The sequence below is a fragment of the Hyperoodon ampullatus genome, assembly GCF_949752795.1.
Source record: "Hyperoodon ampullatus genome assembly, chromosome: 4".
NCBI lineage: Eukaryota > Metazoa > Chordata > Mammalia > Artiodactyla > Ziphiidae > Hyperoodon > Hyperoodon ampullatus.
In genome coordinates this window covers 166,501,619-166,522,863 of record NC_136917.1, presented here as the reverse complement: position 1 = coordinate 166,522,863, position 21,245 = coordinate 166,501,619, and the positions used below count along the sequence as shown (strand labels likewise).

Sequence of the window (21,245 nt, the reverse complement as noted above, 5' to 3'; positions counted from 1 at the left end):
AGTGAGCACCTATTACAATTCACCTTTACAATGGAGGTTCTACCACATATAAGATTTAACATAAACCCTCCAAGCAGGTTTGAATTGTGCTAAAGAAGCTATCTCAAAGAATACCATAAAATGGTCCCATTCTGCCTTTTATGTATGTAGAAGTGACTTCTTTTTACAAAAGAATCTATGCAAACCCCTCAATATAGTACACATGCACTTGTGTGCTCTATCAGAGAAAATATCCAAAAATTCCTTGAGATGAATTTTACCAACAGATTCAAGTCATATGCCCCGTTACAAAGACATACCAGGCATCTGATATATCTATAGTATTCACAGATGCAGATATATATTTATGGGACTCTGCATAAATCAAATGCCTATGAATAAAACATCATTTAACTCTACCGGAATTCAATTCCAATTTCAGAAGTAGAGTATCACTAAATCCCTCACCACTGTTGAAAAAAGAAAGCAAAAAAGAAACACTTCTCAATAATAGCAATTTCTTTAATATATTATATTCAAGTTTTTAATCAATGTCCAATCAACTTCAGCCTAATATTTATTTTCAGACACAAAAATGAAGGTAATAAGGGTTTTCTAAATTTCCAATTTTTAGTATAACCTGGTAGGTGTGCCACTTTCCACTCTGATGAATGGAAACATACAACGCGACAAAGCATGCTTCTACTGAGACAAGAAAATACCTAGACCACAGTATTTGAAGTCAAATGATATAACCCCCCAATCCTCCATTTCTATTGCATGAAAGAAAACTGGTCAACAACTCATCAAATAGCTGAAACCCTCAAGCACCTACAAATGTTCTGATCAAAAGGTCGTCTTTGCTGTTGAACCAAGAAGATGCTAGGGAACCATGATCGATACCAATATTGCAAATCAAACAGAAGATTATAAACCCCAACCAAAGTGAACGCTTTCATACTCAGCCAGGGACATGGATGCAATAACGCGACGCAAAAAGAAATCATGTGGTAACAAGGCCCGGTTTGAAAACCTCTTTAGCAGTGACTGGGAAGAGAAAAAGTTTGGTACCCACCTGGGATCTTTCTGAATGCTATCGATGGACGGGGATCTGGCCAAGGTGCCTTCGGGTGGGAGGGCAGGGCCGGATTTGCTGTACGGAGACTCGACGGAAGGACAATACTGCAGCTGCCGGTAGGGGTCCGCGTAGCTGGAGGCTGGGCCGGCGGCGTAGCTGGCCCTCTGGAAGGTGGCCACGGCAGCGCTCTGCGGGCCATGCTGGCTGCCTGTGCGCTGCAAGGGGACGGAGTCGACACCGGGGGAAGACGGGGCTAGGACAGGAAAGTAGGGACAAAGTAAAAAATTGAGGACCTGCTCACAGAAACGGTTAACCAGGTCTAGGCAGGGGGGAAAATTACACACATACAAAAACAAAAACAAAAACAAGGGTTTGAAAGAATAAAAAAACAAAAAATTCTGTCATATTTGAACTAACACATTCGATGTTACCCATTAAAATGATAATTAGCATGCTATTTCAGGAATAAACCTTTCCACTCTAGGACGCATCTGCGGTGTGCTTGCTGCTTACCAACCTTCACGAGAAGGTTTGTTAATCGGAAACGTAAACTCTGTGAGGAGCTAAAACCCAGAAGAAATGTAAGGAATATCTTCTAAGAAATCGTGGACAGTGACTTCTTTACTGTTTAGGTTGAGAAAACTCAGAAAGGGCTCGCTCAGGTGATGTTATGTTAATTCTATTAAGGGTGTGAAAGAAATTTACTAATGTGGTTAATTTCTCCTAAATAAAAGAAAATAAGGAAACGTGAGAGGATGCGTATGCATGGGGGTGGAGGTGGACACAGGTCCATAGTTAGTACTCGAGCATTAAATGCAGGACTGTCCTAGTTTTTGTAAAGTTTAACAAACACCCACAGGATTTTTATATGCCTCTTTCTCAACTTGAGCTGTCATAGTAACAAATATACTTGGTGAAGGGTGGGCATGGGAGAGGAGATGAAGACCTGCCCAACTGCAACACAAACAAAATAAGGAGCTGACTTGGCTCTTCCAGAAGTATTTGCATCTTTTCAATATGCATAAATTGTTTGGAGAAGATTTGACACCAGTTACTAAAATTGGTTTGACTATTTCCAAACTGAATTTCAGTTTTTTGTTTCTTTCCTGGGTTCTTTGGAGTGTGTTTCCTGTCATTATTTTTATCTGGTTCTCAAAAATACTTGACGTCTAAGGTTTAGCTGACATATACAATGAAAATGGCATCTTCCATATGAATAGAATGAACCTGTTATTAATTGTTGTGATATTTAGCCATGATCAATATTAGATAGCACCTTTACTTTCTAGCATTGTAGATCGGAATATATCCCAAATACAGCCAGTGTCTAGAAGAGGCCATTTATACCATGCAAGCTCTAAGTGGAATTAGTTTCCAATTACGAATCACACCCCACAACTCAGACTTTCTGAGCACTTCATAGTGGACGGTGATAGAGCTTATTTTATCCTCTCTCTCACTAGAAGACATATGCGAAATCAAATACAAAAGAAATTATGTCACATTGAGGAAACAACGTTAATGTTAAAAGTTAAGGATATCCTGTCGAAATAACAAAGAGTTGCAAAGTGAACTGGAGAAACATATCCTAATATGAAAGCCGATTTTAACAGAGTTCAGGGCTTCTCATTCCAATGAACTTTTAATACTTAATCTTATAATAACCAAAATTAGGAGACTAGGCACTGTGACATGGTGAAGACTAGAAAAATATTTAAGAAAACTTTCTAAAGAAAAAGTGTGTATTTTCCCAGAAGAGCAGTATTTTGAAATGATGAGGGCTGTCCTGATGGATTAAGTTTCAAAGTCATTGGGTTAGACTAATAAACATTAAGTTCACAACCAGAAAATCTGTCTTACTTCTTTATGCAATTTATGGAGCATTTATATTGTCTCCAAAATTTTACAAGCATGTCTAATTAAAATTCATGTTTTAAAATTTATGAACAATGTGCTTTATGTCATGGGGACAGGGGTTAAAAATTCAGGCCAGGGGCTTCCCTGGTGGCGCAGTGGTTGAGAGTATGCCTGCCAATACAGGGGACACGGGTTCGTGGCCCTGTCCGGGAGGATCCCACATGCCGCGGAGCAGCTGGGCCCGTGAGCCATGGCCGCTTAGCTTGCGCGTCCGGAGCCTGTGCTCCACAATGGGAGAGGCCATAACAGTGAGAGGCCCATGTACCGCAAACAAACAAACAAACAAACAAACAAAAAAACAAAAAAAACTTTCAGGCCAGGCATAACCATGCTCTTGGAAGAACAAATGCAAAGAGGTAAACAAAATTTCATTTTCTAGAAGAGTTGTGAAAAGCCAGCCAGCAAATCAAGGGCAAATGGGGAAAACTAACTATAACCTGACATTTTTCAGATAAATGCATTTTTTCCATTCAGGAACTAAATACCTGCACTTAAGCTTTCTGAAAAGGGTTACTAATATCAGAAAAAAATCCTTTTCTATACGAAATTATTTGTTATTAATACATTAGATATAGTGATTAACAGGAAGGGAGGGCAAAATGGCAGAGATCAGGATTTAATAATGAAACGTGAAGAAACACTCTTGTTAAAAAAATGATAATATAGGCAAGGGGAACAAGCTAACTAGCCACATCAGAAACTCTCAAAGGACTATACATTTTAAAAGAATAGGGACTTCCCTGGTGGTTAGGACTCTGCCCTTCCAATGCAGGGAGCACAGGTTTGATCCTGGTTGGGGAAATAAGATCTTGCAAGCTGCGTGGCACGGCCAGGAAAAAGGAAAAAAAAAAGGTATTAAAAAAAAAAAGAATATAGTATAACAAGAGGAGTTTAAGAAAAGCAATCCCATGAGCAAACAAAAAATTATGCAGAGGATAAGGGAGACTGGGGCAAAACGTGAAAATAAGGTGTGAAATGCAATTAACTGAGTAGAAACAAGAAGGCAACATCTCGGTGTATGAGGAGGGAGAAAAGGTGAAGGAAAGTTTATGAACATTGTTAGGCTCAGGTATGTATTCTACTTTGGCCTTTTCAGGGGGGAAATGTCAGGGAACGCGTTCAGAGCTTGGCTTCTGAAGTTAGAGAATCAGGTCGACATCTGGGCTTTTCGGTCAATTGTTTGTATCCAGCAAGAAACTGAGCTCTCAAAGCTCCAGTTTGCTGATTTTAAAGTGAAGAGAAGACAATGACCCCATGGGATCATTGTTTGCTTTGAATGCATGAAATCGTTTAATGCCTAATATGTGCAAAATGTTAAACAAATGAGCTCTTATTATTATCGCCTAACAATGCTGAAATCAGCTCACATTGGAAAAGGGATTGTACATATTGCTTTGGAGTGAAAGGCCCTTGCCACTGGATATCAGACTTTATAGCTCCTGTAAGCACTTCATTTGTGTGGACTCATATTTTGTCCAACAACTCTATAGAAGAATAAACATGTCATTCTCACTTTACAGGTGGGAAACTGAGGCACAGAGAGATGATATAACTTGCCCAAATTTGCCTTATATTTAGTAGAGAAGGAATTCAAGCCCTTGCACCCTGCTTCTGGAGTTTATGCTTACAGGTTTATAAGCTGAACTAGGTTTATAACCTCAAATATGTGTATTACTGAATTACCTAACACAGTGAGAAAACTTAGAAAAATGAGGAGAGGCCTAAAATTAAGGATAATGTCTACCAAAAGTACAGAGAAGAGAGATTTATAATAGGAATCAACAATCTGAATATTCTACTGGAAAAAACTATTACACCTTGGTGGGCTAACTAATTTACACCATTTCTCATTTAATTGAATTTACTGAGATATGCAGAAAAATCTCACTTTGTTCATTTATAGGAAAATCAAGAATATGATACATATAGTTATCTTAATTTTATTTTGAAGTGTTTTGAGTCTTTGTTTAATCAGTGATACTACTATATTAAGAAAAAAAAGAGAGTGGACTATGAAATTTAAGACGGGTAAACAACTTCCAGAAAGATCATATTTGAAAAAAAAAATCACAATCACATTTCTCTCACTTGACAAATGGCCTCTCAGAAGTATCATTCCTGAAGCCATAAGTTTCAACTTTTTTACGTCACAATAAATGGAGTACCTGATGAGAATTTCAAAATATAAAATTAGAACTCAAACTGATACTGTCAAATTCAAATAAATTAGAGACTGATCAATGCAAGGAAAATAATGCAAAATAGCAATACAAATAGGGAGAAAAATACACTATTTTAAAGGGTAGATTATATGATCATATAGAAGAAAATGCAAGAGAAACTAAGAGATCTCAAACTAGCCATCGGTAATGTAACAATGTAATACTTTATACTTTTTTAAGCATGAGGTAAAAGACTGATTTCAACACGTTAAAACTGATTTCTCCCTTCTTGCCTCGCCTGTTCAGACTGCGGTGTGTTTGATGCAGACTGTGGCTCTCTATTAATACAGATAAGCCGATACTGATCACACGATTAAAAGACTTTTCTTTAACACAGATTTTCCCTTAAATTCTGTCCTGTTATACTCAGTTGGCCAATAAGTGCATTCGGGTTTTTCGTAAGATGGTACGGAGGAAACCAAAAGGACGCTATGGGCTACGTTTTCTCTCATTTGAGTTTTAGAGCTCAGTTGACCAAATCACCCACCTTGGAGGATTACTCTATTCAACTGAACTTTCTTACGGCAAACATTTGAAGTAAAAGGTGCTTTATCAGCTCTGTAAACACTCCTCTCTCTTCTCACCTGCTCTGCAAACAGCCCCTTCTCCCCTCAATAAGCTCTTCCAACTCAATGAATCACACTACTGGTCTCCTTGGGGAGAGTTTAAAAGTAGCCTCTTCGGGGAGATTTTAAAAGTAGCCTCTTCAGCAGTTGGCCTGTTACTTCACCTTTTCACGCTGCTCATGAAATTATCTGTTTTCCGAAGAGCTACACAAATAAAGGTCTAGTGCGTAAAGGGAAAAAAATAGATGTTTTATGGGTTGTATTTTGTTTGAAACAAGGGAAGGGAGATGCTTTTTAATAAAAGCAGACATTCTAGGGCCTCCCTGGTGGCGCAGTGGTTGAGAGTCCGCCTGCCAATGCAGGGGGCACGGGTTCGTGCCCCGGTCCGGGAAGATCCCACATGCCGCGGAGCGGCTGGGCCTGTGGGCCATGGCCGCTGAGCCTGTGCGTCCGGAGCCTGTGCTCCTCAACGGGAGAGGCCACATCAGTGAGAGGCTCGCATACCGAAAAAAAGCAGACATTCTATTTTGATGAGGATAGATGGCTACATGCATTCTTTACTGACAATGGAAAAAAAGGAGAACAGAATAAAATACAAGACTCTGGCACATGAAGAAACTTGGGAGATGGAATATAAAGTAGGGTTCAACAGAAGAAAGAAAAAGCATTTATTTTTGTTTTTGTATCATTTATCTTTGCTTTTATGTATATTTGTACATAGAGAGATATGAAAACATAAAATACTTTTACACATGTTATAAAATACAAAGTAAGCAAACAATAAGCTGATTAAATAACATTCCTTCTGCAAGCTCAGAAAATAAAAATGGCTTAGGTGACAATGGGTCCAAAAACATGGCCTATATACCTTTAAAGTTATTACTTAAATAATAACAACTCTATCATTTCAGGGATGAGGAATCTTCACCACCCAATCCACTACATTCCCAGTAGTATTATCATCTAGAACTGAATTATACATGTCTTCCAATTTCCTGCACTCTGCACAGGTTGATCCAAGCTAAGCTCAATGGAAAAATATTCAAGGGTAAATTTAACATAATCTTTTAACTTCATATGTCATTATTTTTGTGGGGGAGAGGCATTTAATGCAGGATTATTATTAGTGTTGATGTTGATTACTGGTGTTGATGTTGCTGTTTCTAAATTTTATCGACTGTTCTACCAGCAAACTCTGCTCTCCTTCAGCTATAATTAGACTTTATTTACACCATTTTAGGTGAATTGATATAGGTAAGCATCTGGAAGCTCTTCTTGGTTTTAAGATGATATTTATCACTAGGCTCATTAAAAATTTCCAGTTGGGTAATCATGTGCCCCTGACTTTTTAGATTTAAAAGAGGTAAAAATTTTAACTAAGAGGTTATGGAGGATCTAATTTGACTTGCTCCAGTGGGAAGCAATCATTTTTACAATTTGAAGTAACAGCCTTTAATAAGTAATAAACTGTTAATATTCCACCCTTTGTGGACTCAAAAGATGAGTTTTATTGAAAATGTTATTTATATTTTATTGAAGAATAGCAATAAAATTTTATGAATATGAAGGCTCTATGTAATCCCTCTATAATTTTATGAAGTATTGACTATTACTGCAGAAAGTTAAGTTTTTTAAAAAATGCTTTCTCCATATGGGCAAATATTTTCATCCCATTCTTATTTCTTGTTATGTTGCAATATTTGTCAACCTCATAAGGATATTTAGCAGGTTTTCTCCTTGCAGCGTACCTATGCTAATTCATTCTTTATTAGAAGCTGACACATTCATCACAGAAAGCTTGTTTTCTCCACTCAGGATCACATTTATCCAAAAGGAAATGCATGTGACTATCAACCCAGCCAATGTTGGCCATTTTTGCTAGTTTAGAAAGATGTGTTTGGGGGGTTGTCAGAGTCAAGTATTTACGTTCATCAAATGACTCCTAAGTTGATAGTCATTGATATGTTTGAGTTTGAAATAAAAATCTGTGTCATCTTAATAGACTTTAGCACTAGCAAATCCATGAGAGTCACACGTTCTTTGTCTGGCTGTGTTCCTTATTATATAAGCTCTGGTTTGGACAAGGCTTATCCCGGACAAAAGGTACATTCTATTTAAACCGACGCCCAAATTAAAAGTGTGCCTCTTTAAATTTTCATTGTGCAAGAAGTAAAGACTCAGATGTTGGGTGAATGGTCCTGAAGAGCAGGTGGGGATATTCACTCTACACCCCACTCACAGCTCAGTGGCCTGGTCTTCTGCTGCAGCCACAGCATCCTGTCTCCTTGCCCAGGGAGACAGCATGGATGCGTCTGATAAGAGGGTCCCCTCTGGGGAGCCCTGTTGAGTGGCGACCACTGCTGATTCAGGAAGTGACACTTTTATGTTCTCTCGTGTTGCTAGATCTCTGGAGCCACCATGCTGGCTCCTGTCTCAGTCCTGTCCTGGTGCCCCTAGGGGCAGCTGCTCTACTGTCTCTGCCACCCTATAAAGTCACATCTGGGCCCAGGGAGGCTGGGGGGTCATCCTCCGAGCCTGCTCCCTTCTGCTGGGACAGAGTGGGGGAAAAGGTCTGTGGTTTTTGTTGCCAACTAGAAGCTGGCACTTGCCACCTGCCTCTACAGGGATGAAATCACAAGCTGCTGTGACCGTTGACCTTCAACACCTCCTGAAAGGAGTTCAGGGTGGAGATGAGGAATCATGCACTCTGTGCTCTGGGCAAAACTGGCAGAACAGGTCTTCAGGTCTTCAGATAGTTACATACTTTCAGGGGAAGATTTTATGAGCTCACTTCTTGCATCTCCTCATATCTAGAAAAGCACTAAAATCATTAACGGTGACATCTGCTCCTAGTGACTAGCAGAAACCTTCTGCAAAAAAGATGTGCCTGATTGCATGTACTCCCCCTTCACCAAAATCACATCTATACTGACCTTCCCCCCTAGCTCTTTGGACCAGTTCCTCAGAGCTATCTGAGATGCTGTCTCCCAGGCTATAGTCCTCATTTTTTTTTTTTTTTTTTTTGCGGTACGCGGGCCTCTCACTGTTGTGGCCTCTCCCGTTGCGGAGCACAGGCTCCGGACGCGCAGGCTCAGCGGCCATGGCTCACGGGCCCAGCCGCTCCGCGGCATGTGGGATCTTCCCGGACCGGGGCACGAACCCGTGTCCCCTGCATCGGCAGGCGGACACTCAACCACTGCGCCACCAGGGAAGCCCTATAGTCCTCATTTTGCCTCAAATAAAACTTAACTCACACCTCTCACGTTGTGCATTTTTTTTTCAGTTGACATTGTCCAGTACTGGCTGGCGTGCCTGAGCAGGAAGGGTGAGAGCTAGGTCTGGGATGCGGGCAGAAGACCCTCTTCAGACCATGCTCCCTGGCACAGCCGTGGCCCACAGAGTGCTGGCCCAGCTGAATAAAATCCGATTGATTTCTTGTGTGTGAGTTGTGAACCCTGTTGTATGTTTTACCATCCACCAGCCTGGAGTGAGAGAGGGGAGAAGTGGGATTTGTCAACCCTGATTCTCTGACACACGCACAAATGTATACAAATGCACGTACGCAAGGCTCTGACATTATGGTTAGGAAGCTTTTTGGTTTGGGAAAGGCTCGAGGACCTTTTTGAACACCCAAAGGTAGACTGTGCTTCTTGTCTGAATCGGGATCTAAGTCAGTCTTCAAAATAAAGTAACAGGGGTGAGAGGGTAACTATGGTGGCTAAGACGGAGGGATGGAAAAAAGATGGCGGTAGGTTGGGTATAGGGGGAGAAGCTAACTGAGAAATCGCCTTTGGAGGGGAAGTTTAGGGAGCTTCAATCTGTCTCATCTTCGAGGACTACAGCTGTTTCCTGCTCTTCTCGGTATAGTCATCTTGGTGTATCTCTCAGCTCTAGCACAATCTATAACTCAGGGTGGCCTTAGTGGTGCTTGGAAAGGGAGGCCCAGGGATGGGGTCTGCATGGGCCTGAGCAGGGATGGGAGAGAAGAGTGGCCACAGGAGATAATGCCCGGGACCCTGAGCCAGGTGGAAGCAGAGCTGAAGAACTGAGGGACCAAGAGTGGGTGCCATTCCACAGCCCCACTCCCTGCTGAGAAACTAAAGGATGACCTGGGAGGGCGTCAGGAATCGTGTATAGTGCAATCTGAGTTACATGTTATCTAGGAAAGAAACGACAGTATGTGTTGTTTTGCGCTTTTTTTTTTTTTTTTTTTTACAGTTAAGGTCATTTTAATTTTGCAATTGTATAAAGAGGACGGGAGTTTTTTTCCCAGTTTTTCCTGTGAGAGGAAAATACATATTAGTAAGTAAAATTATTTCAGTTTAGTTGAATTTGTGCCAAATCTAAGCAAGTGAGTCAGGCATCCAAGAAACGAATTTGAATGGTTGAGCGTTCAAAGGAGTTACTTTTGAGCCTCTGAGTCCAGTGTCACCAGTTGAGGGATGTCCTTTTCTCTTTTGTAATGATCCTGCTTGCTTAATTTTGAGTATGTTCTATTTTGTTGGTGCTTTTCTTAATACTCTGTCTTCGTTGTTGTCTGGAATATTCATTTAGCCTTTAATATATTACCTTCTGTTACCAGTTATTTTTTTCCTATTTTATGTCCTTCTCTGAAACTAAAATGAGCATGTGTGAGGACAAAGAGTTGGTTTAAGCTTCTTTGGACCTGAAGTCCATCGAGCACGTGGTTTGTTTTCAACAGATATTATCTGATTAACACAGGACACAGGAAATCCTGATGCTCTCTAGATGAGAATGGGTGTATATATATTTTTATTTTTATTTATTTATTTTTGTGGTACGCGGGCCTCTCACTGCTGTGGCCTCTCCCATTGTGGAGCACAGGCTCCAGACGCACAGGCTCAGCGGCCATGGCTCACGGGCCCAGCCGCTCCGTGGCATGTGGGATCCTCTCGGACCGGGGCACGAACCCGTGTCCCCTGCATCGGCAGGCGGACTCTCAACCACTGCGCCACCAGGGAAGCCCTTTATTTTGTTTTTGAATGATGATTTTTACAAATGCAGGGTCAACCAAGATGACTGTTACGAGCCCAGGTCCCAGGGCAAAACTGCCTGGGTGTGAAGGTTTAAAGACTGGCTCCATACCACCTGTGTGACCTTGGGCAGATTACTCAACATCTCTGTGCCTCAGTATTCTGATTCGTAAAGTGAGCATCATAATAGCACCTCCTTCATAGGTTGGTTCTGAGGATTAGTAAATACATTCAAAGCACTGAGAACCATCGCTGAAAGTGGCAGACATGCTATATGCTTTGTCATCCTGTCTCACCTGCTTGATGCTATGGCACCACCTAGTAATTCCCAAATTGTTAAGGCCAATACACTTGACTTCACTCCCAAGTGGGGATTCCCTCAAGAGCAGCAAGTGGCCTTCAACTCCCCTGCCCCAGTCTCCTGGAAGTATCCTCTGGAAATGCTCTACAGATGGAACTGAAGGACCTCTGGCCAGTGGCCTTACTTCACAGCAGAGAGGTAAGGCTGAAGAGTCACCTTGGCCACTGATCTGAGCCAAAAGCCAGTGACCCCAGAACAGTTCAGGTCTAAGAGGCCTCGTAAGAACCTGTCCTCTTCTCCCAAGGAATTAGGGTATTTGCTCTGACTCTGGAAGCTTCTTAAAGGTCTGTACCAGTGGTGGCACTAAGTGTGGGGTGTGTATAGCACAGAGGATGTGAAAAATAACCCTCTGGATATGGAAAAGTATTTTCTATTTTTTTGGTTGCACCGCATGGCTTGTGGGATCTTAGTTCCCCGATCAGGGATCGAACCAGGGTCCCCGACAGTGAGAGCACGGTGTCCTAACCACTGGATCACCAGGGAATTCCTGGGAAAGCAATCTTAAAATGTTTCTTTATTGAAGTTTAATCTTGCCTTTACTAGATATAATTTAATACTATTGTATAATATGTATGTAATTTATAAGTGAGAGATATATACCCGTATTAAAAGCATTTTCTCAAACATGTGGGTTCTGATAGAGACAGTTCCTGGAGGTGCAAGTTTAGCTGGGAAAGGGTAAGGACTTGAAATGAATTCAGGATAGAAACAGGGAGTAACCTGAGCAGGTGTGAGGGAGAGAGGGCTTGTGGCTTTATGCTTAGGAGCTGGAGAGGTGGCTTCTCCCCACCTGTCCTCAAGAGACCACTCATGCACTTCTGTAAATTTCCATAATGTTGTGGAAATCAGCATATTTCCTCAAAAGTGCCTCAAGTTCAAAGATGCGGGCAGGGACGGTGTCTTGGGCATCTGGATGGCACACCTCAACAGATCTCAGCCAGGGCAGAGGTTACTATTAGTGGCAAAGGGCTGGGCAAACAGATTGTCCCCTCTGAAGCACTCAGAGGAGAGATAGCAGAAAAACACTCGTTTATTCATTCAGCCTGGTTCTCCACTGATGGCATAGAACGGGGGTCAGCAAACTTCTGTAAAGCACCAGTAAGTAAGTATTCTCAGCTTGACCAACCATATGGTCTCTGTCACTATTCAACTGGGCTGCTGCAGGGTGACAGCAACTATAGATGATCTGGAAACAAAAGGGTGGGGCTGTATTCCAATAAATGTTTATGGACTCCAAAATTTGGATTTCATATGACTTTTACATATCCCCAAATATTATCCATCTTTTGACTGCAAACCATTTAAAAATGTGATCATCGTTTTTAACGCACAAGCACTACTACAACAGGTGACGAGCTGGATTTAGACTGTGAGCCACAGTTTGCCAACCCCTGGCTTAGAGAAAACACTACTTTTGTTGTCGTCATTGTTCTTTTTTGTTGTTGTTAAGTGTGAACATCATTCCTGGTCCTTAATTTGCGATCGATGAATGAAATATTTTTTTCCTATTGTAGCTAATTTTTCATTAAACCTCCAGAAGTTTATCAGCGAGAGCTAATTCTAAAAGCCTATGAATATGGAACAGAGAATCAACATAATCCCTTTTGTTGTCAGTTTTTCTTCAAATTAGATATTGAATGTCACTGAGATTTTTATCTTTGTCTTTTATAAGGAGTGGGTGGAAATAAAATTACCTTAGTTAATAATATGCAACAAGCTAAATGTTAAAATAGCTCAGCCTCAGACTGGAGTAGATTTAGCAGGCTGAAGGCGAGAGAAACTCTGACAGAAGAATAAATGGGTATTCTTTCTACCTCAACTAAGATATGTACTATTAACACTGGATGGTGTTTACAATGTCAAGAGTAAAATCAAGGAGTATTTTGTGCTTTTCTTCCTATGATGTGGTGAAAGACTGAAATGTAAATATCAATAATCAGCTAGAAAAGCAACGTAGCTTGCCTGGATTTCAAAACATATAATTTAGTATCATAATATAGTTTAACAAAATTGCTATGATCTACTTCTTGGGAACTGGAAGTTACAACAGTCTGAAGATGCAGAGCTCGGTGCCAAGGCCTGGACCAGAGCTTCCGCATCCCCATACCTCGGCCCCTGCCTGGGATAATGTGTATCATTAGAAATGAAGGAGACAGCTCAACTGTCTGCAAACCGGCAGCATAATGTTTTCTAAGCTAACTTAGCCATGGGAGGCTTTAGAGGAAGTGCAATTCTCAGTATCTTCTTAATGATATTGATTTTACAGTTAAGATAAGTGTGCTCTAGCACATTTAATCATGACATTTGACCAGTTATTTTGCAAATGGCTTCATGCTCTGGAAAACACTTGTCCTTCTTCACGTGGCCTAAGGTTGTGTCAATTCAAAATATATATTTAATCCAGGAAAGCTATACAGTTGAGTGAACCTTATGCAATTGCCAATAGCCGACTTTTCAGAAATAATTTCATATGATTCAACCTAATAGTATGTATGAAATAAATTCTCAGTAGGCTTTACAAAATATGCTACATTTTTTAGTAAATATGCTTCTTTCCCACCAAGCTTGCCAAACAGGTAGACTGTGTCATTAAAAAAAACACTTACCAGCATGAGGCATATGCCTTTATATGTCCTGTATAGTGACTGTGCTTTCCTAAAGTAGTTATATTCATTAAATACGTTAATAATGATGTACAAAAAATTGGTACTGCTTCCTTCGATTTGCCTGTGTGACAAAATGAGCTGACAACACCCCTGTACTTATTTACAATCTACTCAGGGAGCTAAAGTGGAGTCATATTTGGTTTCTATCCTTATCACAAACATTAACGAGAGAAGCAGGTCATATCATAATGCTTCTGAGGAAACAGAACATACACACACATACACACACGCACACACACACACACACACACACACACTCGTCTGTGGACAGGCCCCCCTCTGTGGACAAGCCACCTCTGTGACAGGCCACCCTCTGTGGACAAGCCACCCCTCAGTGGACAGACCCCTGTCTGTGGACAGGCCCCTGTCTGTGGACAAGCCACCCCTCTGTGGACAGACCCCTGTCTGTGGACAGGCCCGTCCTCTGTGGACAGGCCCACCTCTCTGTGGTCAGGCCCACCCTCTGTGGACAGGCCCACCCCTCTATGGACAGGCCCGCCCTCTGTAGACAGGCCCACCCTCTGTGGACAGGCCCACCACTCTGTGGACAGTCCTGCCCTCTGTGGACAGGCCCGCCCTCTGTGGACAGGTCTCCCATCGGGGTCCTGAATACACACCTGTGCTCGTGCGGTACGTGCCCGTGTGTGTTGGCGGCAGAGGGTCCCCCTGGCTCTGGCTGAGACTCCTCATGGGGGGCTTCTGATAGACACGGTCTTCATAGATGGGGTCTATGTGGTGCTCTGGGGACTGCAGGGCCCGCAGCTCCGGGCCCAGGTGGCCGTGCTGGCTGCTGTATGAGGCCCGGGACCCAGCTGAAAGGAATGGACAAGGAGACAGTAAGACCCGACCAACATTCAAACAGAACTTGTTTTAACAAAGACATATTTGAATTTGGGGGGGTACAGGAATGTTGAAATCTGCAGAAAATCAAATGAATGGCAGCAAGAGGTCAAGCTAATCAGCTTATCTGCATCACCCAGCTGCCTTGCTTTGCACCCAAACCTGATCTCTGTATAAGGATGATAATGATTCTGAGATAAATCCCCATTGAACAGGACCAGTGAAACAGCATTTTTCCCAGCCTAACGAATGTAGCAGGTTTCCTCACTAAAGAAATCAGGCAGACTGAAGTCAAACCTAAAAAGTTCTTATTATCCCTTAGTCCTTGCACCTGAAATTTTACAACAGAAATTCTTATTTAAAATGATGAGCAAATGCATAAGCCATGGTGGCAAGCCATCTTGATGTTGTTCTTGAAAAGTGGACCAGAATTTGTTCTCTCGTCAGCAGTTTTTCCCTGGACAATGAATGAACCAAAATGTTCGGACTTATAGTCGTTTAAATCCCTGAGAGAAGCAGATTTTAAAGAAAAGAGTTTTCAAGTTACGTTTTCCTTTACTCTTACCCTCCAAATGGAAGGATCTGCATTTCGTCTACCTTCCTCTGAAACAGTTCAAATGGTTGCCACAAACTGGTTTAATTTATAAATCGAGGCTACACAGCATTTGCCTGTAGTGTTCGTAAATCCTTATTTGTGTCTTTTTTTTTTTCTTTTCTTTCTTGCACTGTATAGGAAGAGGTGTGGCTTTGAAGCAGTGCTGTGGGACAGGGAATCTCTGCGCAAGAGGAAACACTTTCATGAGGGTTAAGAGCTTGAGTTGACACATGAAAAAGAAGACATTGACTGAGCGTGAATATTTTGTCTGAGGGAAAGCCAGAGTCACAGGAGTAGACGTGCCAGGAGAATCATCTCCACAGGGACAGATGGAGTGGAGGACATCTAGGGACAGTGGAAGGGCATCAAGGAGAGACGGTCATCTAACAATGGTGAGTACAGGACACACACAGAACCCCAACGAGGCTACAGATGATTTTAGCAGAGACCCTTCAGCTAACTCTCCAAAGCTAATCACCCGCATGGCACGCTGGGATTTAACTGTCAAGTGCCTTTGAATAGTCCCAACTGGGAGCCCTCCATGCCAGCTTAAAGTTAGAGGGAGTTGGAATTCCTTGATTTTGGTAGTGTTTGTGGACAGTTATCCCTCTGTCCTGATGCTCCCTGGCCTTCCCCAGTGGCCACCTTAAAGCCAACATCTTCAGCGCTCAGTGATGGGGCTGTTTCTTCAGAATGACCTAACCCCAAAGATTTTGATATTCTTGTGTAGTATATTTGAGGACAAAGCCATTCAAAAGTTTTGAAATTGCCAACAGATAAAAGTTTTACTGGTATATTTTACACAGGCTGCTTTACATTTAAATCAACAGAGAAGAGAGCAATTCTTAAGGACTGGGGCAGTGCTAAGACTTCTATGAATTCCGTCTGGATAACAAACACGGAATGTTTTGAGCAAAGGAAGGGAATCAAATAGGCAAGTTCCTTACCTTTCCCTTTGCTAGTAATTAAGTAAGTTCTGATTTAGAGAGCGCTCAGATGAGTGATAGATTCAAAATAACTGTTTTACATAATTAGGTTCATTGCATCTGATTTATCAAATGCCAACATCACACTGAATATTATCACATGCTCATATTTTCCAGGAATCTATTTAAGTACGATATGCCTTGAGTTCCTGCTGTCAGTGCTTTCTACCTCTGAAGGTTTTGATAATATTGCCAAGGACTTACAAGTGTAAAAAACAAGGAAACAGTCATTACATCCAAATGTCAAATAGTTAAATAAAAGTTATCCATCCCTGGTAGATTTAGAGGTGTAACTTGATCACCATTCCTTGATTCTAAGCAGCTAAAAATATCCAACGATGAACAGTAAAAGGACCTGCTGATCTTTTAAGTGGCGACATGAGCTGAGGGTATGTGTGAAAATCCTCTTCTTATAAGCATTTACTGGGCATAAGGAAATTTTTATTAGTATCATAAATCAGAAATTAATGGCCAAGGGTCCTAGGCAAGGAGCAAGGGTCTTAAGATAAGGCCTACCTCTGTGGATGTCAGAATTTCTATGTGCTGGTATTAAGGAAAATGCAATAGTACAATTATTAAATATTTGAAGAGTATACTACACTTTTTTATTAGCATGCTTTTGATAGAACTGTAAGTTCATAGTATTTCCCTGTGGAGACACTTGTACAAAATACCTTTGCATATTTAAGCATTATGCATAGAGCTAAGGCATTTTAAACCAAGCATTGTTTGCACTCCTTTTATCCACTGTGGTCAGGTTTTAGTTGCTCATGGCTGGGTGGGCACAGTTAATGGGAAAAGAGACAGAACTAGGAGAAAAAAGAGGGGCAAGGAATTAAAGGCTAAAAGTGCAACTTCTGGAATTCATGCCCTCTACCACTCTTGCTCAAGAAAGAACATATCAGGCCCCTACTAACAAGGCCTGTTTTATTTTGGGCAATTTCAAGAAAAAAAAAAATCTCACACAACCTCTTCTCTGAATAGGCTCCAAAATTTCATGAGATGGTGTATACGTTTGCTGATTCAAAGAAAATACACTTTTCTTGATACACGCACCCCAGTGTTCATTGCAGCACTATTTACGATAGCCAAGACATGGAAGAAACCTAAATGTCCATCAACAGAGGAATGCATAAAGAAGACGTGGTGTATATATACAATAGAATATTACTCAGCCATAAAAAGGAATGAAATTGTGCCCTTTGCAGAGATGTGGATGGACCTAGATACTGTCATACAGAGTGAAGTAAGTCAGAAAGAGAAAAGTAAATATCGTATATTAATGCATATATGTAGAATCTAAAGAAATGGTATAGATGAACTTATTTGCAAAGCGGAAGTAGAGACACAGACGTAGAGAACAAACATATGGACACCAAGGGGGGAAGTTGGGGGTGGGATGAATTGGGAGACTGGGATTGACATATATCCATTACTATGTATAAAACAGATAACTAATGATCACCTACTGTATAGCACAGGGAACTCTACTCAGTGCCTGTGGTGACCTAAATGGGAAGGAGATCCAAGGAAGAGGGCATGTATGTATACATGTGACTGATTCACTTTGCTGCACAGCAGAAACTAACACAACATTGTAAAGCAACTATACTCCAATTTAAAAACAAGAAAAAAAAGAAAATATGCTTTTCTTTAGTAGTAATTTTCTTTTACCATCACGTTCTATTTGACAGTGAGTGCTCAGCGTTAACACTGGGCTCAAAACACCATTAGTAAACATCTGCATCTTTGCCAGAAACTGGAACAATGGTAACAAGGAAAAATGCTGGAGAAACTCTGACTTCGTTAAAATGCCACAGACGTCCAGGCCAATTATGTTGGTGGAGAACAATTCTGAGAGCCTCACCTTGACCAAGCTGAGGGCTCAGAACAGAAGTGTGACAAAGGGCAATGGAAACATGGATGGGCCCAAGAGAAAAGGGAAAGCAGACCCCACGGACCAGGCCAACTGCATCAACCGGTCCCCCGCCATTGCAGACCCAGGTCATGCAAGTATAATACCTGTGTCCAGACTTTATGACCAATTTCTGCCACAACGCTTACAGCATCCAATGTTAACCTTTCAATGCTATCATATGTTTTTACTCGTCCTACTTCTCCTCTTCAGAAGACAAAGTTTGGGTCTAGAGAGCCCAGGCCCTGGCAGTGTTCATATATAGTATGTTTCTGAAATCAATGGGTTTGAAGACTCACATCTGAAGCATGAATGCTCAGCTTACAGGCTAAGAGAGGTTGTGATCCAGGAGGGCTGAAGGGTAGTGTAACAACCACATGGGTGCGCTGTGCAGGCCAGACACTCCTGTATGGCCAGGAGTCCTGGAGGACTGGGAAGAACCTGCAAATGGTTGTAGGAACAGGCTTGAGACATTGGCTGCACAAGAGCTACCATGTGTCCTAGGACCTCCGTCACTGGCCCACTGCTGCTAGGGCTGACTTAGAAGGATGCGCAGACGGCTCAGAACAGGTCACACCTGGCCACTCAGCTGTGGTGCTGGTAATGAGAGGTGAGAGGAAAGGTTCAGTTCTGTGGAAGAGATGTGTAACCAAGCAGGACCCTATGGGGTCTTCCTGGGACAGACCCCTCTCCCCATGTCCTCTGCTGTAGGTCCTCTCTGAAGTACCTTGATAACAGTATCTGGTGCATGCTTCCTGAGTTGTTTTACAGATGCTAAAACCACCACCAAATGGAAGAAATTAACTACTGGATGACCGTGAGCCCCGAGACCTACAGTTGCCTAAGGATTGATCATGTTAACTGTCCTGTTACCTCACCATCAACCAATCAGAGAACTGTGCACGATCACATACTCTGTGACCCCCTCCCTCACCTGGCTTTTAAAAATGCTTTGCTGAAACCCTTCAGGGAGTTTGGGGTATCTTGAGCACGAGCCACCCATTCTCCTTGCTTGGCCTTGGCCCTGCAATAAACCTTTCTCTGATCCAGTCGCTGACGTTTGGGTTTGTTTGGCCTCACTGTGTGTCGGGCACAGGAACTTGCATTGGGTAACAGATGGAGGTATGGGCTCCAGGGGCTCAGAGGGCAGACTGGACCCTGGAGAGTAGAGGGGCCCTAGACCTGGGACATCCCCTGGAGCTCTGTAGGTACCTTCACTCCAGCACCACCACTTACAAGAGCAACTCCTACACAGAAGTGTAAGCACGTAGGTTAGGGGTTCCCTGGAGAAAGAGAACCAGGAATGGCTTTCTTGACAGAAGAGAACCCATTTTGGCCTAAGCCATTTTGTGATCTATGCCTGGCTTCAGTGCCTGCCGTTGAACAGACCTCAGTAATTAGTGATCTTAAGGGAGGGAATGCAGAAACAAGGGAGGAGCATTCAAGAAACAACAGTGCAGCCTTGGGGCAGGGTCCTGGTTCCTTAAGGGATATACATAACAATATACCTTTGAGTTCTGCTGAAGCTAAAACCCTCACTCAGGTAGAGGATGGAAGGATGATGCTGACCTTCCTGACTTCAATCAGCTAAAGCTTGGCCTCTGTCAACCTGGGCCCCAATTCTATGCTGAATTCTCCTCTGCTCAAGCCCCCTCATGAATATGCATGGACCCTTAGCTTAAAACGTCCCCAATTTTGCTGTTTGGGGAGACGCTGCTTTGGCAAAGATCCCCTGTGTTCTCCTTATTCGCTGCAAGTAATAAATCTTTCCTCCCCCTGCTCTTTGGCTTGTTTGTGGCTCTTGGCTCAACACCCACCAAGACGTGAACCCAGTTTCCGGGGAACAGAAGCTTGAAAGCATGGCTGCCCCTCTGATTCTGCACACAAAAGGGGGCCTTAGGAGCACAGACGTATAATGTCCAACAGTTTGAAGTAAACTCAAATAGCATCTAAAGTAGTAATTCTATTCCTCTTTTCTTTTGTCATTTTTTCCCCAAACAAACTGAAATAGGGACACATGATTTGGGCTCCAGATCTGTGTTTAACCAGCTGGGCAAATCAAGGCAAGTCATTGAACCTCTCTGAGCCCTGGTTACCTCTAGTGTAAAAATACAAATAATAGTATGTGTTTGTATGACATGGCATTGTGGGAGGACCAAGGTCAGAAAAATCTGTGTGAAGGGCTGTGCAATTGATAAAGCAGCGTAAAAATAGGTATTCTCATGTCACTCAATCTTGGAATCAAGAAATTGTTATCTCATGAAAATACATCTTTTGATTCTAAAACACAATCAAACACTATAATTTAAACTATCAAAAACAACTTAAGAGATTTAACTGTGAAATATTATAAATGGAAAAAAACTGATAATTTTGTGAAGTATTATTGGAAAATGTAAATATTAAGGTTTTATTTTTCCTTAAAATATTAATGTTGCTTTTTAATGGATAATTGTAAAGAATGAAGGAATGAATGAAGTTCAAAGGGAAAGAAATATTGAAATAACCAAGAGAAGGTGGAATCCTTTTTAGAAAGGGATATGGCATAAATTAAACCTGCTGAGCAAAGATAACAAACATCTGCTGATCCAGAAGGAAGCCAGTGACAAACTTGCAGGGAGTTCTTGACACGGAAAATAATTAAGAAGCTGAAAGGGTAAAGTATCCTCACTGCCTTGCTTGTCTCACGCCTCCACCCCACAGAGAGAGAATCCAACAGGCTCTGTTCCATTTGACCAGCAATAGCAAACACTTCTAGACTGATGTGCAAATAAATTTCTACTTGCTAGATTTTACATAGAGCGTTTACCCGTGCCAGCTAATCCATATTGATTGATACGTTCACTCATTTAACACATGTTTACTGAGTGAGCAACTTCTAGGAGTTTTCGACACCATGATGCTTAAGACACAAAAGGTCCCTGGCCTTGAAAATAAGTTAGTCATCACATTTAGAGATAAAGGTACTGAAGGAAAATAAAGTAGGGTGGGGAGGGTAGATAGTGTCAGTGGGTATACTGTTTTCATATGGTGGTTAAGAAAGTTCTTTATGAGGATCTGACATTTCAGCAGAAGACTACTTAAGGGAGCCGTGCTGGAGGAAGATCCATGTGTTTCTCAGGTAGA

At 41.8% G+C, this 21,245-nt stretch overlaps 1 protein-coding gene across 4 annotated transcripts in view; it reads right to left on the bottom strand.

The window, feature by feature from the left end:
- CTNND2 (catenin delta 2) overlaps positions 1–21,245 on the bottom strand; it is a gene marked incomplete at both ends in the record, with an annotated part of 950,049 nt that overhangs the window by 388,397 nt on the left and 540,407 nt on the right. For all 4 annotated transcript variants that reach the window (XM_079701889.1, XM_079701890.1, XM_079701891.1 and 1 more), the window contains 2 exons: positions 1,055–1,310; positions 14,401–14,595. In XM_079701889.1, the coding sequence (XP_079558015.1) occupies positions 1,055–1,310; positions 14,401–14,595 (451 nt within the window). The remainder of the gene's footprint in view (positions 1–1,054; positions 1,311–14,400; positions 14,596–21,245) is intronic.